Genomic DNA, 18,262 nt, shown 5'->3' with positions numbered 1-18,262 from the left:
TGCTTTTACTTCTCCAAGAAAACTTAAACTGTCAATCAAAGTAATAAATACACGATGAGAACTCTAGATTTTATTGTTTTACTTGAATCACAAAAGAGGGGCACAAAACAAGGCCCTAAAAATAACAACTCCTGTTTTCCATTAAGCAGTGAGTTGAACAGTGTTCGGCGGGTAACTTGCTGCAGGGATATCTGAGGATTTGGTGGCAAGACTTTTTCGTCATCACAGAAAGTTGGAAATTCTGAAAGGTAAGGAGGTCTTTCAGTAGCAACTTGCCACCAAAAGATTTGTAACTTAGGGAAACCGCGAACATTTTGCCTCCCATCTACACACGTCCTCTCGTTGCATGGGAATATCAAAGAAGGCATATTTCTGTTGGCTTCCATAGAATTTTGCCAGCGAACGATCCGTGTTTTAACTTTCTATTCCTAAGAATCCATCCTTTGCTGGGCTACGGGTTTGTTTTGCAGTCTAGTTAATCAATCGTTTTGGTTTAGGGTGAACTCCCCAATGTGCTAGCTTCATCTATGACTGCGGCGCGCAACTTTCTGGGCAAAAGTCTGTGGTCAAGTGGACGTTTTCCATCTTCGTCATGCCGCCGCGAAGGAAAGTCTACCTGTCCATCCTAAAACTGTATCTCGGACTTCTGAGCGTGCGATTTAGGGCTGGTTTTCTAGTGATCTGGAAATTATTTTAACCTTTAAGACCATCGATTAATAGCCATTGCTTTGCTTCGTCACTGCTTCACAGTACTGCACTGTCTAGTCCTCTGATTATGCCCAGAATGCCGAAATCAATTTCAACAATTTCCATGTATTGTGTAGCCTGCAATCTTCAGAAATAATCTAGGCGTAGACTTGAAATGAGCAAAGCTCTCATTCGGAACGTTTTCAAATCGGTAGTACAACAGATACACTACATTCTTTCTCAATGTTCACGAATATTTTTCAAATGAAAATTTCCGCTTTGGGAACGGATTCACAGAACTTGAATATTTAGAATAGCTCACATCAAGTCTTGATTTTATTTTCTGTTAAACTCCTGCCTTAGATTAAAATCAGTACAGAAATTTGTTACTTAACTCATCCATTAGCAGTAAAATTTATGTTCATGGGAAGGTAAATTAAACGTTCATTCATGTCTACAACTGAGAATTCACAGGGAAGGAACAGTAATTTGATGTAGTTTTAATTGAAGTTCTTTCCTTCAATGGACTGGAGGCTGTGTTGAAGGAAAATCAAATAATATTGAATCTACTCCATAAGCGTCTTCTTACCTGTTTTTGTCGCGTTTATCGTATATAAATAATAAATAATTCTGGAATCACTTGACACGCGGAATCCGTCGGGGTTTTTGATCGCAGGACTTAACAAGGATAGATTATTGAAAGCTCAGATTTATTATAATCTGCCTGTTTGTTTAGTTTTTCACTAAACGCACCATTTATACCCTTAAAAGGAATTTTTTTCCTGACACGTAGAAAGGTTTCAATATTTGCCACTTTTTGGTGAAAAAATGCTTGTGGGGGAAACTCTCGCAGATAAGGAACCAGTCCTGATGAATATCACACGAACTTGGTCGACTGAAAATAAGCTTTAAGTTTCCCCCTTTACATTCGTCATCGAACTTAGCGACTCTCCGATCGAAATTTAAATAGCTGCATGATAGTGGAGGAAAACATTGGTTCTAGGTGCCTTTTATCGCTTGTAGCAAACTTCGCGCAAAGTAGGAAAAATAATAGGCCCAATTGTTCTCGTAACCCGCGATATGCCTCGGCGTCTTTTTTTGTGGGACGCGTTCGCGGTTTTTTAATGCTCGCAACAGCATGAAGTTAACGAGTTGATAAATGATTTTTCACACTTTGTTACATGTTTATTGCCGAGTACAAAAGGAAAATGTGTGCAAAACTGGCCTATTGATATATTTGCTTTTGCAGGAGATCGTTTCATCGCTTTTAAATCGACGTTCATATTGCTTTCGGAATAATAACGATCGAAGATTAGGGTTTAAGGCGAAGTGTCAACTCATTGCAGCCATAAAATTTCATTTCACACTGATGTTACGGTTTCGCTATGAACCGATAGAACGTTCTATCCCTTCTGAGATCAAAGATTCTATCGCTTCTTTCGCGATCATTCGCTGATCAACACGTGCGTTCCAGCTGATTCATACACGATTGCTTAGATACTACTTACTGACTTGTTAACATACAATAGGTAATACAAGCTTGGTGGTATAGAATGAAACAAATTATTCCATGCTCAATATTGATATGCAAATAAAACGGGCTCTACGCTGAACTGGCTGTGATTGGTGGGAATGTTTTCACTAAGGAGTTGGAGAAAAAAAACACCACCGTAGTGAGTTTTCCTCCTATTTACGTTCAGTTTGTTGAACTTACAAACAGTAACGAACTTGTTTGGCTTCCAGCAGTGTAACGAACGTTAACCGTTTCATCATGTTCTTGTTATTTTTAATGTTAACTCCTGCCGCTAACAAAAGAGTCCTTCGTCTTCTTGTAAACAAGTCGCCGAGGGGGCGCCAGCGACACCTTATCCTGTCGGTCCCAATCTCTCGCCGTCCAAGTCATATTGTCGTCTTGAAACTCGGGCAAGCCGCTGCCTTTCTGGTTTCATTAAAAGCTTTGTCACACTTTTGTTTTGTTCTCCTTTCTATCTTCATTTTCAAAATGGGATAAGTAGAGATTTTTATCAAAAGATGCGCCTCTGTGTCGCGCCATACCCAGTCAGAATTTCTAACAGCGTGTTATTCAGTGCTGTAAGCACGCGCGTGTAATCTTACAGCAAGCGTGCTTTCCACAGACGAGAAGACGTTTAGCTAATGGCGAACACCTGTGCCTGACCCTTTTACACCATACAAAGAAAGACAAAGAAATTTGCTTAACCAGCTGTTGAATGCAGAGTTGAAAAACTCAACGGTCATTAAACGGAAATTAAGTTAAGAGTAAACGAAATTCCCTGGTTATAAAAACAACGAAAACGGCGCAGAACTTATGCTAGGACAAAGCAGAAATGTCATTTTTAGTTTGCTTCCGACACATCTAAGTCGCTTAATGCAATTCCACTTCAAGAAGCAGATCATGTCTTCGAGTTTATAACAATACTCGTTTAGGCACGTGGCGAGTGTCTGAGTTAATTGTTTGCGCGTGCCGCGGTGTACAGTTGTGTATCTTACAGCCACAGAGCAATTAAGTGAATGACAATTGACAATGGTCTCTGACACACGCGCCATAAGCAAACCACGCTAGGCCTAAAACAATGCAGCGTATTGTCTCTGAAGCTTGTAACCAAGACACGGTCGCAGTTCTCTAGTCCCAATGTCACACATTGGGTGTTTTTGATAGTTACTCTCTGGTGTATGAGGACAGCTAGTGGTTCGTTGGGACCTGGTCGATCCATGGGCGGTGTACAAAAACTTCAAAACTAGAGTTAACAACGACGGCGTATAAACAAAAACTTGGATTCAAAACCAGCGCCCGCACCAGTAACTAATCAGAGCAGCATCTGCAGAGACAGATCTCAAAACCAAAGTTCTAACAATTTTGATTATCTCACAGACGTTGGAAAAGGGAGCTCAAAGTTGAATCACGGTCGGAACAATGCCACGGGGATCAGGTGAGTTGAAATGGTTCAGATTATTTGTCTTTATTTTTCCCACTAGCAAGTAGCTATGTAATTAGTACTCTCTGAGCGACGCAGGCTGCAATTATCGCCGGGATGGAATACATCACAGCCCTGTTAACATGGATGTGCCTAAGGCACGCAAGTGCACCCAGATTTACTCTTTAGGTGATTAAGATGCGTGTTTCTATGCGGTTTCTATGACTCACAGGGAAAATTATTAACTACCTAAGCAGCATAGCCCTACAGATTGACGTTGTACACAATATATCACGCGAGGAGCACACCCTCTCGAACTCTATGACACCACACATTTCACTTTTTCATTTGAGTGTTAGATCGACTTTCGCTTTGGCTGGCGATAATTTCTTTGAGAAACTGGAAATTAGCAAACTTACATTGCGTGTATTTTGATGATAGGCGCACAAATATGCACTCGAGAGTGTAAATACACTCATATCCGGTAAAATGAAGTCTGGAAACGTTTAAACCATTCACTCTTTTGACTGCAAATGCGAAGTTTTGTCGAGAATTTTCCAAGTTACTCTTTTTTTTAAGTTTATTAACAAATTACTCAAAAGGCAACTACTTAGCTAGTGTCAACTTTATCGAAGAATTCAGCAGAAAATATCTAACAATACCAGACGGAATGTTAACTGATTTTAAGAATGAATTTCCATTTGCCGTCTGTGGTAAACTTTGTCAACTTTTAAACACTTAACTGTGGGAGTTTAACGCGGAATACTTCACAGAATTAACATTTTAAGTTTACTTTCCCCTTACTACTGGTATTTCGTGTTGATTCGACAACCAGTTACTTATAAAACACGACCAAAAGATCAAACAAACTCGCTCTGTTTAGAATCGCTCTTGGATGAAAATGTAAATCACGATCTCGTTTGTAAAGAATAGCGCGTGCCACTAATTAGTGCTCAATTTCTGATTGGCGGGCAGCCAAGCGAAACCGCGAAGACAATGGTTATTATAAAATTACCTTCGGTCCTCCTTTGTTCCTAGAAGAAAGAGGCATGTGGCCTGGATCCTCTTAACCGATACAAATCACTGTCTCGAAAATCATAAATCAATCTAAAGCGCGATGCGGTTCATTTGCAACTTTATGTAAAAAATGCGCATGCAATGGATATGAAATTAATATGTCATCAAAATTTCCTTGAAAGAATGGCAGTAGAACCTGCAACATTGAACTTTACAAAACCGAGAAAAAGTCAGCGACGCCACAATTTTAGAGATAATTATTTGGCATATATAAAATTATGATTTTTTAATCATTTTTTGATAAAATTTGGTATGTCTGATCTTAAAACACACGTTTTAAATCGTATCTACTATCGATCTCAAATAATGAAAAGAATAATAAAAAAAACTTACATTAAAAAACAAATACGATCCGTGAAATGAACTGCGATCTACCGTCATTTCTCTTCGGCTCTTCTTTCTTCGAAAATTATGTAACTGGGCATTCAACCACGAGAAAGTTAAAAATCAGAAACAAATTTTGACGGTAAATGTAACCGATATCAAATCCCTAAACTTTTGGGATGCACTCAAGGATGTTTACGTTCGATTAATTGAAGTTGATTAAATTTATTTATAAGCAATTTAAGAACGAACGTTTTAACGAAGAAACGCTACTGAAAAAGTTTACAGGATAATTTGGTAATATTAATTGAGTTTATAACGTAAATTGGCCACCGTAAAGAGTTTAAAACCTGACGTTTCGAGCGTTAGCCCTTCATCAAAGCGAAAGCTTAGTCAGCTTTGAAACTCTTTACGGTTGCCAATTTACGTTGATACTATCAAATTACCCTACTATACTCTACCAGCGACGCAGCACCACAGTTTCTTTAGAAACTTACCCCATTTATGAAAAAGTCGGATACTTTTCACTAAAAAAAAGAAACGTTGAAATGCAATTCAGGCTTTCTTTTCTTAGACACGTTTTCTAATTGGTCACCCGTTGGTATGGAACTGAACGTAAAAATGACGGTTTTATTTTATCATTCCAGCAGGTTATTAACGGTATTACTGAGAGGATATTTACATGATAACACAATTAACAACAATAACAAACAAAACTTTCCTTTGAAAACTCACAATGAATATGGAATTATTGTTTAAAACAGCTTACACCTAAGATAGATTGAAGACTCGATGCGAATCATCTAAGACGCGAGAGAATAAAGAATTTAGTGCGTTCTCTAAGTCTAGAAATCTAGAGCGTTTTAAACAGCAGAAGGGATTGCTTCGCTTTTTTCTCTATTGTTTTAACGTCTGTTTCAAGAATTTTGTAGTAGTTTCCAGGCATCTACAGGTCCTACTGTTTCCACCTGGTTTTTATTTAACACTTAGTGCATTCTTTGCAGGTCAACAAACAATTTACTCCAACAGCCATTACGTGTCGCATAGCAAACTTCAATCGCCGTTGACAATTCAGTGGTATGTACATAACATGTCAGTGTTATTTTTATCAATGTTATTTTTACAAATACCGCCTCAAGGAATCATTAGTCGAGTAAGATAATTGTGGTCAGTTAAATAGGAGAAAAAACTGGTGAACTTGCAAATTAGACATTATTTCAATTGAGCGAAACACCAAAGGATTTAATGCAAAGCCTGTTCATTGTCTGCCAGTTAGAGAATAAATAATTTTCAAACTTTTGAAAAGAAAGTAAATATAGCAACATTTTACACACGATATATTTAGAATTTCTATAAACAAAGCCACCATCCTTTCAGTAGAGAAAAAAAACTTATAGCCATCGAGAGGCCGTGTAGAGCTATGCTCTTTTTCACCGGCTTCAGTAATAATAATAATAATAATAATAATAAGATGAGTAAAATAGCTTCTAAAAATTTTTTTATGACTTTAGGACACCATTGTTTAAAACAACTAAATGTTTTAACATTTCAGCCTTCCTATTAGTTCGCAAGTATTGCCAGTTTGGTTGGTTCACATGAAACTTACCGCTTTTTTCTTGGTCACTTTTAGTCTGCGTGCGGTTATTTATTCAAGTAATTTGATTTGGGTGTATATACCGCAAGCTTGTATCAATGCTATGTTCTGTTTAACTCTGCAGGCTTAATGAAAATTACGAAGTTTCTGAAGGAGTCAGTTTGCCTCGAAGTGCATTGTATTCTCATTATTTGGACTTCTGTGAAAAGAATAACTTAGCTCCAGTCAATGCAGCTAGTTTCGGAAAGGTGAGAAATGTTTTTTTTTTTCAGTTAAATAACATCTCCAGCAGATAAAAGCCTACAACAGATTTCGTGACAAAGCAGGGAATAAACTCCTTGACAACAATGGAGAGAACAAAATTGTTTCGTTTGTCTGTCTGAGTTAAGTCACTGATGTAAACCAGGCTCATAAAAAATATAAACGTGCATGAAGTAGGTAGATAATATTCCTTTCTTATTTACAGATTATTCGCCATACCTTTCCGAATTTAAAGACCAGAAGGCTTGGAACACGTGGTCAGTCCAAGTAAGTAAATTATCGTGGTAATGTTAAATATGAAAATTATAAACCCACCTAGGGGGTCGATAGCAAAGTCATCAACCGATTGCGAAATACGTAGGGCTGTGTGTACTTAATGTCGAAAGAAAATTTAATTAAAAGAAAAAGTATAGTTAGTTATTCAGAGGTTATCATTAAGTGCTTTATCCTACGTTTTTTTTTTCCTTACGTTAAAAGAAAAAACATCAGTATATTACATAAGCTAAACAAAGCAACTTGAAGAAAGATAACAAACAAGAAACAAACTGGCAAAAAGAAAGTTGCAGTTAACCAGCAACACGTATTCATGTAAAATTTGAAAGTCTTTCCGTTTTTTTGCTTGAGTTACTGATTCATTTTACAGGGAGCAAGTAATCTTCTTAGGACTTTTTAACAAACACGTGGCTACACAATTGAATCCGTTAACTTGTTCAGACCATTGTACGTATCTGAATAGCTCGTTAGCATTCCAATAAACAATTGACATAGATAATGAATCATTTAAGAAAAAAAAACGCTACTCTGCTTTTGTTTGAAAAGCTATCGATGTTTTGGTTGTTTGTAAAAAGAAACATAGGCCGATGATTGACTTCCTAACTAGAACCCGGAGGGAATCGGCGATTGGTAGTTTCCGGTAGAAAAGCTTTTACTGAACGATTTCAAATTAACTAATACGTCTGTTTAAAAACTGGTTGCTTAGGCTTCCTGCATAAAACATTCTGCCCTGAAGACAAATCGAGGTGTGGGTGTCACTACCTTACCTTGAATGTTTCCGGCGTTAGAACTCGTGGGGGATTTTTTTTTCGCATAAAACTATTGATAATTTGAAGTAGCTATTCTGTAGCAATGGATGGTTGTTTAGCTTGTCTGACAAAAGTGTCAAGAAGAGGAAAAGAATTCTTCTGCTCTCCAGAGAAAACAAAACATCCCTTAGGCGTTCGTAAGGAGCACATGTGATCAAGTGGATCCAGAATTTTCCCATGACATTTCACTATTATTGTTAGAGAAAATTGTCTTTTTGTTCTTTTGAATTACGCTGGCCAACTTTATTCCCAGCTAAAGGTGTTGATGAAATATTTTCCCTTTAGCCGAGGAGTTCATTGCAATTTTTTTTGTTAATGCATAGCAACAAAAAAATTCGAAAAAAAAAAGTGAACACAATAAAAGAATCATTGTCAGAAAACGTTCCCTTAAGAGACAGAAACCAAATGTATATTATAATGAAGAACGCACAATCGCTCAGTTATCATATGCTGTTAGTGACGTCATCTACGCTCGAAATGTCAGCCTTTAAACTCTTTGCGGTGGCCAGTTTACGTTTTCAACTCAGTTGTTAACACTAAATTACTTGTTATTCTCCTCACTTGTCTCCTTGATATTGCATTAACACTGTAAGGAGAAATTCTCTCTTGGTCACTCATGGGAGTGAAAGGGTTAAATGTCTCTCGACGATTGTAACAAACTTGGTGCATCTACGACCATATCTAATTTCTACTGGAAAATATACAACAACTGATTGTCAATTTTAACTCACGTGGCACCTACAAACACGCAGAATCATGGATTTTGCTATACTCTCCCACCGACGCAGCATCACAGTTTCTTTAGAAACCTACCCCCTTTTATCACATGAAAAGTCATCGCACAGATGGAATGTATTTTTTTTTTTGCAAGGAATACATTCCTATTTTTATCTTTCCATGTTGAAAATTTAGGTTGATTTTTATTGTTTCATACAATTCTTTATTTTCAAGCATTTCCCACAAAACAATCTAATCATCAAGTAGATTGCATTGCTGTGCTTTTGTCCAGAAATAGATCACAGATGACATCAAAATGTGGTAAGAGAAAAAAGTGGCACACGAGGCGCTGCCAAGTGCGTCACTGATATTCTTTCCGCATTTTGCCTTCCTCTGTGATCTTTTACTGGACAGACGCACGGCAACATGGAATATATTTGTTTTATATGATAAAGAAGATAAATGTTGTTAATGACGTCATTTATGCGTCTATCCTCCTGTAGATCATAGATAAGAACCCATCAAAATGCAAGTAGGATTCAGCTTATCATATGATAACCAATGAAAACTCGTTCGCTTATTGCCAGGTATCACTATTATGGAATCACCATCAAATCAACCTCTCCTTATCATGACACCGTCTGCAATGCGGCAAGGCAAAGCAACACCGGGTAAGACAAGTCCATGGTAAATTAGACAGCTCAAAACTGAAGAAACCATTAAAGTCAGGAGCCGTATGGGCTCCTGTTGAAGTATGATACTACCAACGTCCTCTTACAAATCCTGCTATCTGATTGGCTACACTACTCGCTATCTATTCCATGGTAGATAATGAGTAAAGTGAGTTGCCTGACACTTCATGTTTATTGCGAGAATAGTGTTTTTTTAATGGCCTGGGAGGGGGTTGAAAGATTTTTATTTCGGGAGGGAAGATCACATTGTTTTCCAGGAGGGCGGAGAGAGGATCAGTCGACGCTAACAGAATGCAAGGGGGGAGGGAGGGAGGGGCTATAGAAAGCTGACTGCCAACGAGGTGAGATCATTGGAATACTTCAAAGCCTTGAGGGGGGGGGTAGGTAAATTTTATTGTGATACAACCAAAATCTTTCGCCCCACCCTCCCCTCCCTTTCCAGGCGATAAAAGATGACCAGAAATCCCCGGAAATCTTTCGGTTGGAATCTGATCAATCTTACAAACCCATCAATAACTTTTATTGGTCAAATCAGTGATCACTACGCATAAATCCTAAAATTTGATTTTTTTTTTCAGTTTTAGCCAATCATACAGCAAAACGGACATAGATGAGAGAACTCAGGGCCATACAGTCCATAAAAGTAATAATGGGACAAATTCGTGTGTCACCACAGCGCCCGGAGGGACTTTATTACCTGACTTCCCAAAGCCCAGCAAACTGACCTTACCGGAGGACGTGTCCCAAGAAAAAGTGAGAGAATGTGTTGGATTAATATTATTAAGGATACAAATATCAATAAAGTTTTCTACGCTATGGTCAGATTTTCTCAGATTGATATTAAGAAATTTAAGGGAAGAGTCATTACTTATCGTTGGGGGTGGGGGAATCGCCAAATAATGATCAGTCTCGATATCTAATTAGCCTCTAATACTTTGGCCCCTGACACTGCTTTTACTCAGTACGTTTTCGAAGGCTGAAAATTGACTTAGAGGAAACGTTTTTTTCACAGGTCAAAACGTTTCTTATCATGTATCGTGCACACTGCCAAAGAATTCTAGACACCATCCTGAGAGCAAACTTTGGAGAGGTAAGTTTCTCAATAACAAAAAGGAGTGTTCAATTGTTTGAGGACTTGTTTACATTTGTGTATTATTTGTTTATCTATTTGTATCTTTATTTATTTTTGATTACTGCACTGCTTCAATGAGCCAAAAACGTTTTTAAGTTGAGGGCAGGAGAATTCCTCCCTAATAATAACTTTCTATTTGAAATCTTAGGTACAGAATTTCTTAGTTCACTTTTGGCAAGGAATGCCCAGTCATATGCTGGAAGTCCTCAGTTGCAGCGAAGTTGTAGACCTAATTGGTCAGTGTGACACCATCCTATACAAAGCCATCAGCGGAGTATTAATTCCCGGAACTCTTCAGCCTTTACCAGCAAGGTGAGATCGTTTGTTAATGTGCAAAATAAATAAGTAAATAAATAAATGATAGAAATTTCAAAACCAACTGGAGCCGAAACCCTTACACTTGTTGCTTGCTTCCGAATTCTTCCTTTTTTTCTCCTTCATCTCATTTCTCTTGTTGCTTGCTTCCGAATTCTCCCTTTTTTTCTCCTTCATCGCATTTCTCTTGTTGCTTGCTTCCGAATTCTCCCTTTTTTTCTCCTTCATCTCATTTCTCTTGTTGCTTGCTTCCGAATTCTCCCTTTTTTTCTCCTTCATCTCATTTCTCTTGTTGCTTGCTTCCGAATTCTTCCTTTTTTTCTCCTTCATCTCATTTCTCTTGTTGCTTGCTTCCGAATTCTTCCTTTTTTTCTCCTTCATCTCATTTCTCTTGTTGCTTGCTTCCGAATTCTTCCTTTTTTTCTCCTTCATCTCATTTCTCTTGTTGCTCGGTTTCGAATTCTCCCTTTTTTTCTCCTTCATCTCATTTCTCTTGTTGCTTGCTTCCGAATTCTTCCTTTTTTTCTCCTTCATCTCATTTCTCTTGTTGCTCGGTTTCGAATTCTCCCTTTTTTTCTCCTTCATCTCATTTCTCTTGTTGCTTGCTTCCGAATTCTCCCTTTTTTTCTCCTTCATCTCATTTCTCTTGTTGCTTGCTTCCGAATTCTTCCTTTTTTTCTCCTTCATCTCATTTCTCTTGTTGCTTGCTTCCGAATTCTTCCTTTTTTTCTCCTTCATCTCATTTCTCTTGTTGCTTGCTTCCGAATTCTTCCTTTTTTTCTCATTCATCTCATTTCTCTTGTTGCTTGCTTCCGAATTCTCCCTTTTTTTCTCCTTCATCTCATTTCTCTTGTTGCTTGCTTCCGAATTCTTCCTTTTTTTCTCCTTCATCTCATTTCTCTTGTTGCTTGCTTCCGAATTCTTCCTTTTTTTCTCATTCATCTCATTTCTCTTGTTGCTTGCTTCCGAATTCTCCCTTTTTTTCTCCTTCATCTCATTTCTCTTGTTGCTTGCTTCCGAATTCTTCCTTTTTTTCTCCTTCATCTCATTTCTCTTGTTGCTCGGTTTCGATTTCTCTCCTTAACGTCACAAATATAAATCTCTTATCATGAAGGCCTCAATTTTCGCTTGCTTTTTTGTCAGACGCGACCTTGTTGCGAGCTTCTACTTTTTAGACAGTTTATTATTATTATTATAAAAAAATGGTGCTTCTTTTTATCAAGACGTAGTTTCATTTTGATACTAAGATAGTTATTAAGTAAATATAATTATCTGATTGCAGTTTGACTCAAGCAATCCGTCAGTTTGCACAACAGTTGGACGAGTGGTTGACTGAATCGCTGACTCATTTGCCGGAACCATTACAGAAGAAAAAGTTGGCAGGTGAGAAAGTGTACAATGTGTGCTAATTTTAAAAAAAATTTCTCTACGAATGTGATGTCAGTATCGTGTTGTAAATAGAACACCATAGTCATTTTCTTTGTTACTTTTCAGTTGCTAAGAGTTTCTCACACTCACTGCGAAGGCAGACGTCTTTAACACATCTTGCACAGGTAGGAAAAAACAAAGTTGTCAATGTTTTACAATAAGTACTTCGCATCGGATGACAGTCGGATGAGATCCGTTTTCCTGGGAAACGGTTGTGCGTGTCATATGTTGTAACCCCTTCAGCCGGGCAAAAACATAATATGATCAAATATGTATTGTTCTTTGATCAAATCGCTTTTTTTCCTTCTCAGTTTACCTTCTAAATAAATCGTAAATTTTCTTTAAGGATTCATGACAGTTAAAAAAAGCCAGAAAAAAGAAGACAACATAAACATTGACAAAACAGGCTAAAAAAAATAAACGAATTTTAGACTGAAAATAAATGTAACTTACTGTTTCATATGACCTGATCGTCTGAATCATATTATTAGGCTAGCTTTCGTTGATTGTTTTTGAAAAGTGTCTTCTTCGCTAATTCCCAGGCTGCCCGGACAGTATTGCATAGCGCAGAGCCTGTATCCCAGATGCTTAACGATTGGAAGCAAATCGACTTCGAAGGAATTACCCGTCAGGCCATGTGGACTTTCAGCGAATCCGTAGACGACGATTATGAACTTGTTTACGAATGTAAGGGCGCAAAACTGGTTTTAATTGTTTTCCTTTCGTTTAAATCTGACGCAGCAAGTTTAGTCTTTTTAACGAGATTTTACTGGTTTACTCAATTTGCAGACTATAAAGAGTTTACACAGCTTCTCGATCAGCAAGCAACCATAGATCAATACGCCGAATGGGCTTCCAGTTTGGTCAACCGCTGTGTTTTGAAGGTGAGTACAGTGGGCGCGCCTTTGTCAGGTCCTCTCAGTCTAATGCACAAGAAGTAATATTCCCTTTGAAAGTTGATTGTTTAGATACAAGGAATGGCTTGTTTATCGAAACGCTATAATGATGAAAAGCAAAAGGTGTTTTTCAAAATATTTTTATGGCTCTGGATTCGAAAGGCCCTGGCCGCATCAATTTGTTGAGTCCTAGGGTGGGTAAATTGGGTCCTACTGCCTCTATTCACCCAGGGTTATAAACAGGTACCAGCAAAAAGTAGGAGAAAATTGATACATGTTGAGGAGTAAGTCTGCTTTGGACTGTAATTCCTTTCAAATGCAGAAACAATAATCCCCATCACTTAAAGCATTGAACTCCCCATCACTTTAGGCTTCATCAGGTGAGGTCTCTGGTTTTTTAAATCTCTTTCTACCTTTTAAATATACCAGTGAATGGAAGTAACCGTAGAATACCCCTATTTTGGTTGCGCCACAAAAAAATTTACCTGATCATGAGGCTCTGTAATGTTCCTATGTTCTTGCATCATTAGCAGTTAATAAGCAGTTTATTTTTATAGTTTCCCCTCAAAATCAAGTGACCCCTCCCCCCCCAAAGAACAATCCTTTGCCCCCCACTCCTTGGCGGTTAATGATGACTAGTCGCCAGACCCTTGCAAACCTATACTGAGTTATATCTAAACTTTCCCTCAAGTTTCGAATTCTCTCTCTTTTCTTTTAGCAAGTGGAGAAGACTGGAAAAACTTACAAGGAGTGCTCAAAAGTTTTTCTTCTCAAATGGTCCTTTTTCAGCATTAAAATTGTGCGGGAATTAACATTGCACAGCGCTCACAGCTTCGGTAAGTCTTTCTCCAAACGCAACTAAAACTCTGTTATGCTCTTTTTGACCCTAACATTTTTGCTTGCATATAATTTTTAAATCCTTGGGTACCATCGTTTTAACTGATCCGTTGTCGATTTATCGCAGGTTCATTTCACCTACTACACATGCTCCTCGAAGATTATATCCTTTACACGGTTGAAAACCACAACAATGTGGATGAACCGTCGGCCCAGTCCTCTGTTCGCGTTACCAAGGAGACCAACGTTCTGGAGGGTTAGTGTTACAATAGCTTACACTGAAGGAATTAGTTACTTCTTTAATTCAAGATTAGCTTTGTAAAGGCTTACGTATCTTCAAAAATGTTGCGCAATTTGTTTCCAGTCTTTCTCCACCCTTGACCATTCATTCATTCATTCCCTTTATCCATTCTCTCCCTTCCCATTTTCTACGCCCAAAGTGCAATACAAAATATTGTCACAAAGCTCTTTCCAAACGGAGCTCTAAACAGTATTAATGACGTAGAGAGTAATTAATGGTTCTGAAAATTTTTTAATAGGAGAATTAACAAATAAAATACCTTTTGTTTGTCACAGAACCTACGAGCGAAGGCATGGAAGTTGATGTCGTTGGGCCGAGGTCCACTGGCGCTAGGAAGACTGCTTGTCGAAGACATTCAAGCTCTTCTTCAATGGGTTCTCACAGGAGCCCCAGAGACTTGCCTCCCCAGAGGAGCCCAGCACAGCCCGTCATGATGCGTTCTTCGTATCACGACATGTCGCCGCATCCCATGACACCAATGACGCCTACCACACCAACAAACAACAACAATAACAACAACAACAAAATAGGGAAATACCCCATGATGGCAGAACAGGGCCACTTCCTGTATCCGTCGCCTGAGGCCTATGGAGCAAGGTATAGTTATGGGCCCAGCCAAGGTAGCTTGATGCCCGCTATGAATCATGGAAACAGCTTTGCCCCGACCAGTGGAAGTGAAGGGGGAATTGCCATGGGAGACTTTGACATGTCGAGCAGTTATGCGACAGATGGAACTGGGTATGCCGCTGGTCGCTCTAAAACCAGTATGGCGGACTCCAGCTACGCAGTTATGAATCCTGCAGCCAACATGGCGGCTTATGATTACAGGGGAATCTCTTCAATGGACCATATGAAGCATTATTCTCAGTACCCTCTCTCGGAACGAAGCTATCCTTCCAGTTACATGTTTCCAACGGCCGCAATAACGACAAACGCCATGTATCCTCTGTCAGGGGTCAGCGGTGGCACTAATGACAGGTTTTATCCGGATGTGCTCGAGGAGTTCGTAGATATGCAGGCTGCAATGCATCATGGAATGCCTCCCCGATCTGTGAGGTCCGATTATCCTTACACACCCGCAATCCTGAGCAATTAGATACTTTGGTTGATGTTGAGGAGAAACGTAAATCAACTGTATGGTATTCAAATTTTAATAGTCTTAATCGAAACTTGAAAAAATATTTTCATGGAAATCTTTAGTATCTATTGAAGATCGTATTGCATATAAAAAATTATAAGAAGTTCTTGTAGAAATTTGGTGCCATACAATGAATGATGAAATCATATCAAAGACAAAATGAATTATTTTAACTTAAAACTTAGAATTTTACGGGGTTTACAAAATTTTTACCTCTGAGGATGAAATATTGTTTTTCAGATAGTTTGAAAATGACGCTGATGTAGTTTGGACAACAACAAAAGTTGATAAAGTGATTTATTCACATTTTGTAGAATTGTGCTGGTAAAAAGACGCAAGAGTACAATATTATTTAAGAATACGATATTTTACCAGCTTAATCACGAAGTGAGAGGAATCGGTTTTAGATAATTTTGAACGTTTCTCGTTACCTACAGGAGACGTCCCAGTATACCAAAATGTGAATCAGTGTTCGCATCCGAGCAACTGCGCACCTACTCCCCCCCCCCCACTCTCACCTAGCAACAGTCAATTTTTAATAGCTTAAGTTATGTCGAGGTGAGGGGGGGGGGGTTAGGTGAACAGTTGTTCAGATACTGACATTGATCCCAAAATGTAACTTTCACGTAGTTTTCTTCGTAGCCGTATTTTGGGCTCGTAAATCAATTATCTAAATACGAGGGAAAATTTCTTGCATACATGTTCGTGTATTTTGCGATGTAATATATTTTATGTAAAAAATCTAACTATCAACTGCAGCATCAAAGCTACTATTGAAATAATCTATCGGTTAATAAATCAATTAATTTTAACAACGTCAAGGACCGGTCATTATTTATTATCGGGGGGAAGGAGTCGGAGGATTTTGATTTTGTCAGGTTTATATTTACCTGGTTTACATCTAAGGCTTTGTAATATTCTTTAAACATTTTCCCCTCCCCCCCTCGTGGCAGTTAATTGGCAGTTAATTTTCAATTGTTCCCCTTTCTACTCTGTTGGCGACGACTGTTCCCCCCCTGAAAACCATGTGACCCCCCCTCACAAAATCCTCTACACCCCTTCCCACCCCATGATAAATAATAAATGATGCTTTAAAGATTACGTTTATAGCGTCAAATGAGTAGAAGTAAAAATTTCCCAGCGACTGTTTGAGTCGACCGTGAGACTGGCCATGTGCTTATTGTCAGATGAAAAATATTTCGTGTTGAACTAAAGGACCAAAAAATGTTTAACGAGTAGTAGGTTTTGATGTCAAGGAATAATTCATCTAAGAGGGACAAATGAAAAATGAAACCAACAAAAAATGAAACCAACTACATTTTTGAATAGATTATTACGGTTTGGTGTCAGAGGCAGATTGAGAAAAATAAACAAACAAATAAAAGTGACTTAACCATTTGTCGTGGGTCACGAATTTCGAAACAAACGTCGCGAATTTCTTTTCCGTCCCTGCAGTCCTTAGTCCACGCGCGCGTAATCCAACAATTGCGAGGGACTACTGGAAAAGAAAGAAGTCACGCCGAAAAACCTTGGTCATGGGCTGAATAGTTCCAAAGCTTTTCTAGGAAATACACCAAAATTCATATCAAAAGAATGCAACTTTATCAACTTTATTAAAGCCTTTGATATATAATGGTAAACTAAGATTTTTTGGCATATCTCTGAGTGATTTAGGTCGAAACGACTGAAAATTCCCGCTTTTCAGCTGTTATAATCGGCAGCGATTGCTTTTATGAAGCAAGTTCAAAGGCAAACGTTTTCTTCAAATAGCTTCTAATGAGAGAATTTCATAATTATCCACAAATGATTTTCGTCATTTTTGTGTGTTCCACAGCGGCGCATATATATCTAGATTAGGAAATTTATCAAAGTTATAGTCAGTTAATCATAGAATTCCAGAAACGCTTCGGACAACAACGATCAAAAGGCGACAGAGTTTGAGTAAAAAGTAGACGAGCAAGAGAGAGAATTAGGGAACCTTTAAAAGCGCTTTGCGTCCTATTGTCTGGTGAACAAGAATGACAAATGCTACAAATACATACTAGGTCGGCGCGGAACGTTTTAAGCAATTATGAAATTACTAAAATGTTCCATTAAATCTGGCTCGTTTGAAAGATTTATCATCAGGAACTGACAATATTCTTGATATAAAGATGTTCATAAAACGAATTGACACGAAATTAAGAAGAAAGGCTACTCTAGGCCAATACCTGGCGGCTATTTAAAAATGTTTTTGAAATTTCCATTCACTCCACTGGATATGAACTGTAGACGCAACAAATAAGCACACAGAGAAAAGGTAAATCGAGTCGCAGTGGCATTTAGCATCACCTCCTTCTGTGGTAGTTCTGCTGAGTTTCTTCTGGTAACCATCTTCAGAGTGCACGGTTTTCTCTCGTATTTTATGAGAGGACAAGTTGATGCCACTAGAATATCAGAATGTGACAGGGACCTTAAGAAAACCACGACGGCGACAGCGACGAGGACGTGGCTAAACAAAAGATCAAATGAACGGAATAATAGCTAGGCTCGTGCGTTCAAATCTTTGTTCATTTCTTATCCGTCCTCTACATGACAACAACGTGAAATCATTTTAACTTGCTCGGTCTGAGAACGGAAACCACGCCGGACGGCAAATTATCTAAGTTTCCATTTGGAACTCATCGCTGCTCACATACGTTAAGCTGAAGTTGGAGTGCATGGGGGGCCACAAGAGACAGTTAAGACATCCAGCCTTTTGGAAAATTCTGACTTAAAGTATTCATCTATTTTTTAATCGACGCCCTCCTCGGTGTTTTTGCCCTGACTGCTTAAGGTCCCTGTGCTGTATTGTTGGTAGCATAGCACG

The 18,262-nt window shown here is 38.4% G+C and overlaps 1 protein-coding gene across 1 annotated transcript; it reads left to right on the top strand.

Annotated features, from left to right (window-relative positions):
- The first annotated feature begins 67 nt into the window (after nt 1-67).
- On the top strand, nt 68-16,229 carry LOC113675265 (regulatory factor X 4). The gene is made up of 16 exons (XM_027191815.2): nt 68-248; nt 3,578-3,635; nt 6,026-6,098; nt 6,740-6,863; nt 7,082-7,143; nt 9,263-9,346; nt 9,946-10,120; nt 10,380-10,457; nt 10,648-10,811; nt 12,097-12,197; nt 12,309-12,367; nt 12,785-12,929; nt 13,032-13,126; nt 13,857-13,974; nt 14,103-14,231; nt 14,552-16,229. Exons 2-16 carry the CDS (start codon nt 3,620-3,622, stop codon nt 15,370-15,372), a joined length of 2,244 nt encoding a protein of 747 aa, XP_027047616.2. The 5' UTR covers nt 68-248; nt 3,578-3,619; the 3' UTR covers nt 15,373-16,229.
- The last annotated feature ends 2,033 nt before the right edge of the window (nt 16,230-18,262 follow it).

This window comes from Pocillopora damicornis, chromosome 6 (genome assembly GCF_964200805.1).
Source record: "Pocillopora damicornis chromosome 6, jaPocDami1.2, whole genome shotgun sequence".
Classification (NCBI taxonomy): domain Eukaryota; kingdom Metazoa; phylum Cnidaria; class Anthozoa; order Scleractinia; family Pocilloporidae; genus Pocillopora; species Pocillopora damicornis.
This window is presented reverse-complemented; position numbering and strand designations above follow the sequence as displayed.

Coding starts and splice junctions, on each gene's coding strand:
- LOC113675265 (XM_027191815.2), top strand. Junction 7,144..9,262: donor GGAACACGTGGTCAGTCCAA/GTAAGTAAATTA, acceptor GCTTATTGCCAG/GTATCACTATTATGGAATCA. Junction 13,127..13,856: donor TCAACCGCTGTGTTTTGAAG/GTGAGTACAGTG, acceptor CTTTTCTTTTAG/CAAGTGGAGAAGACTGGAAA.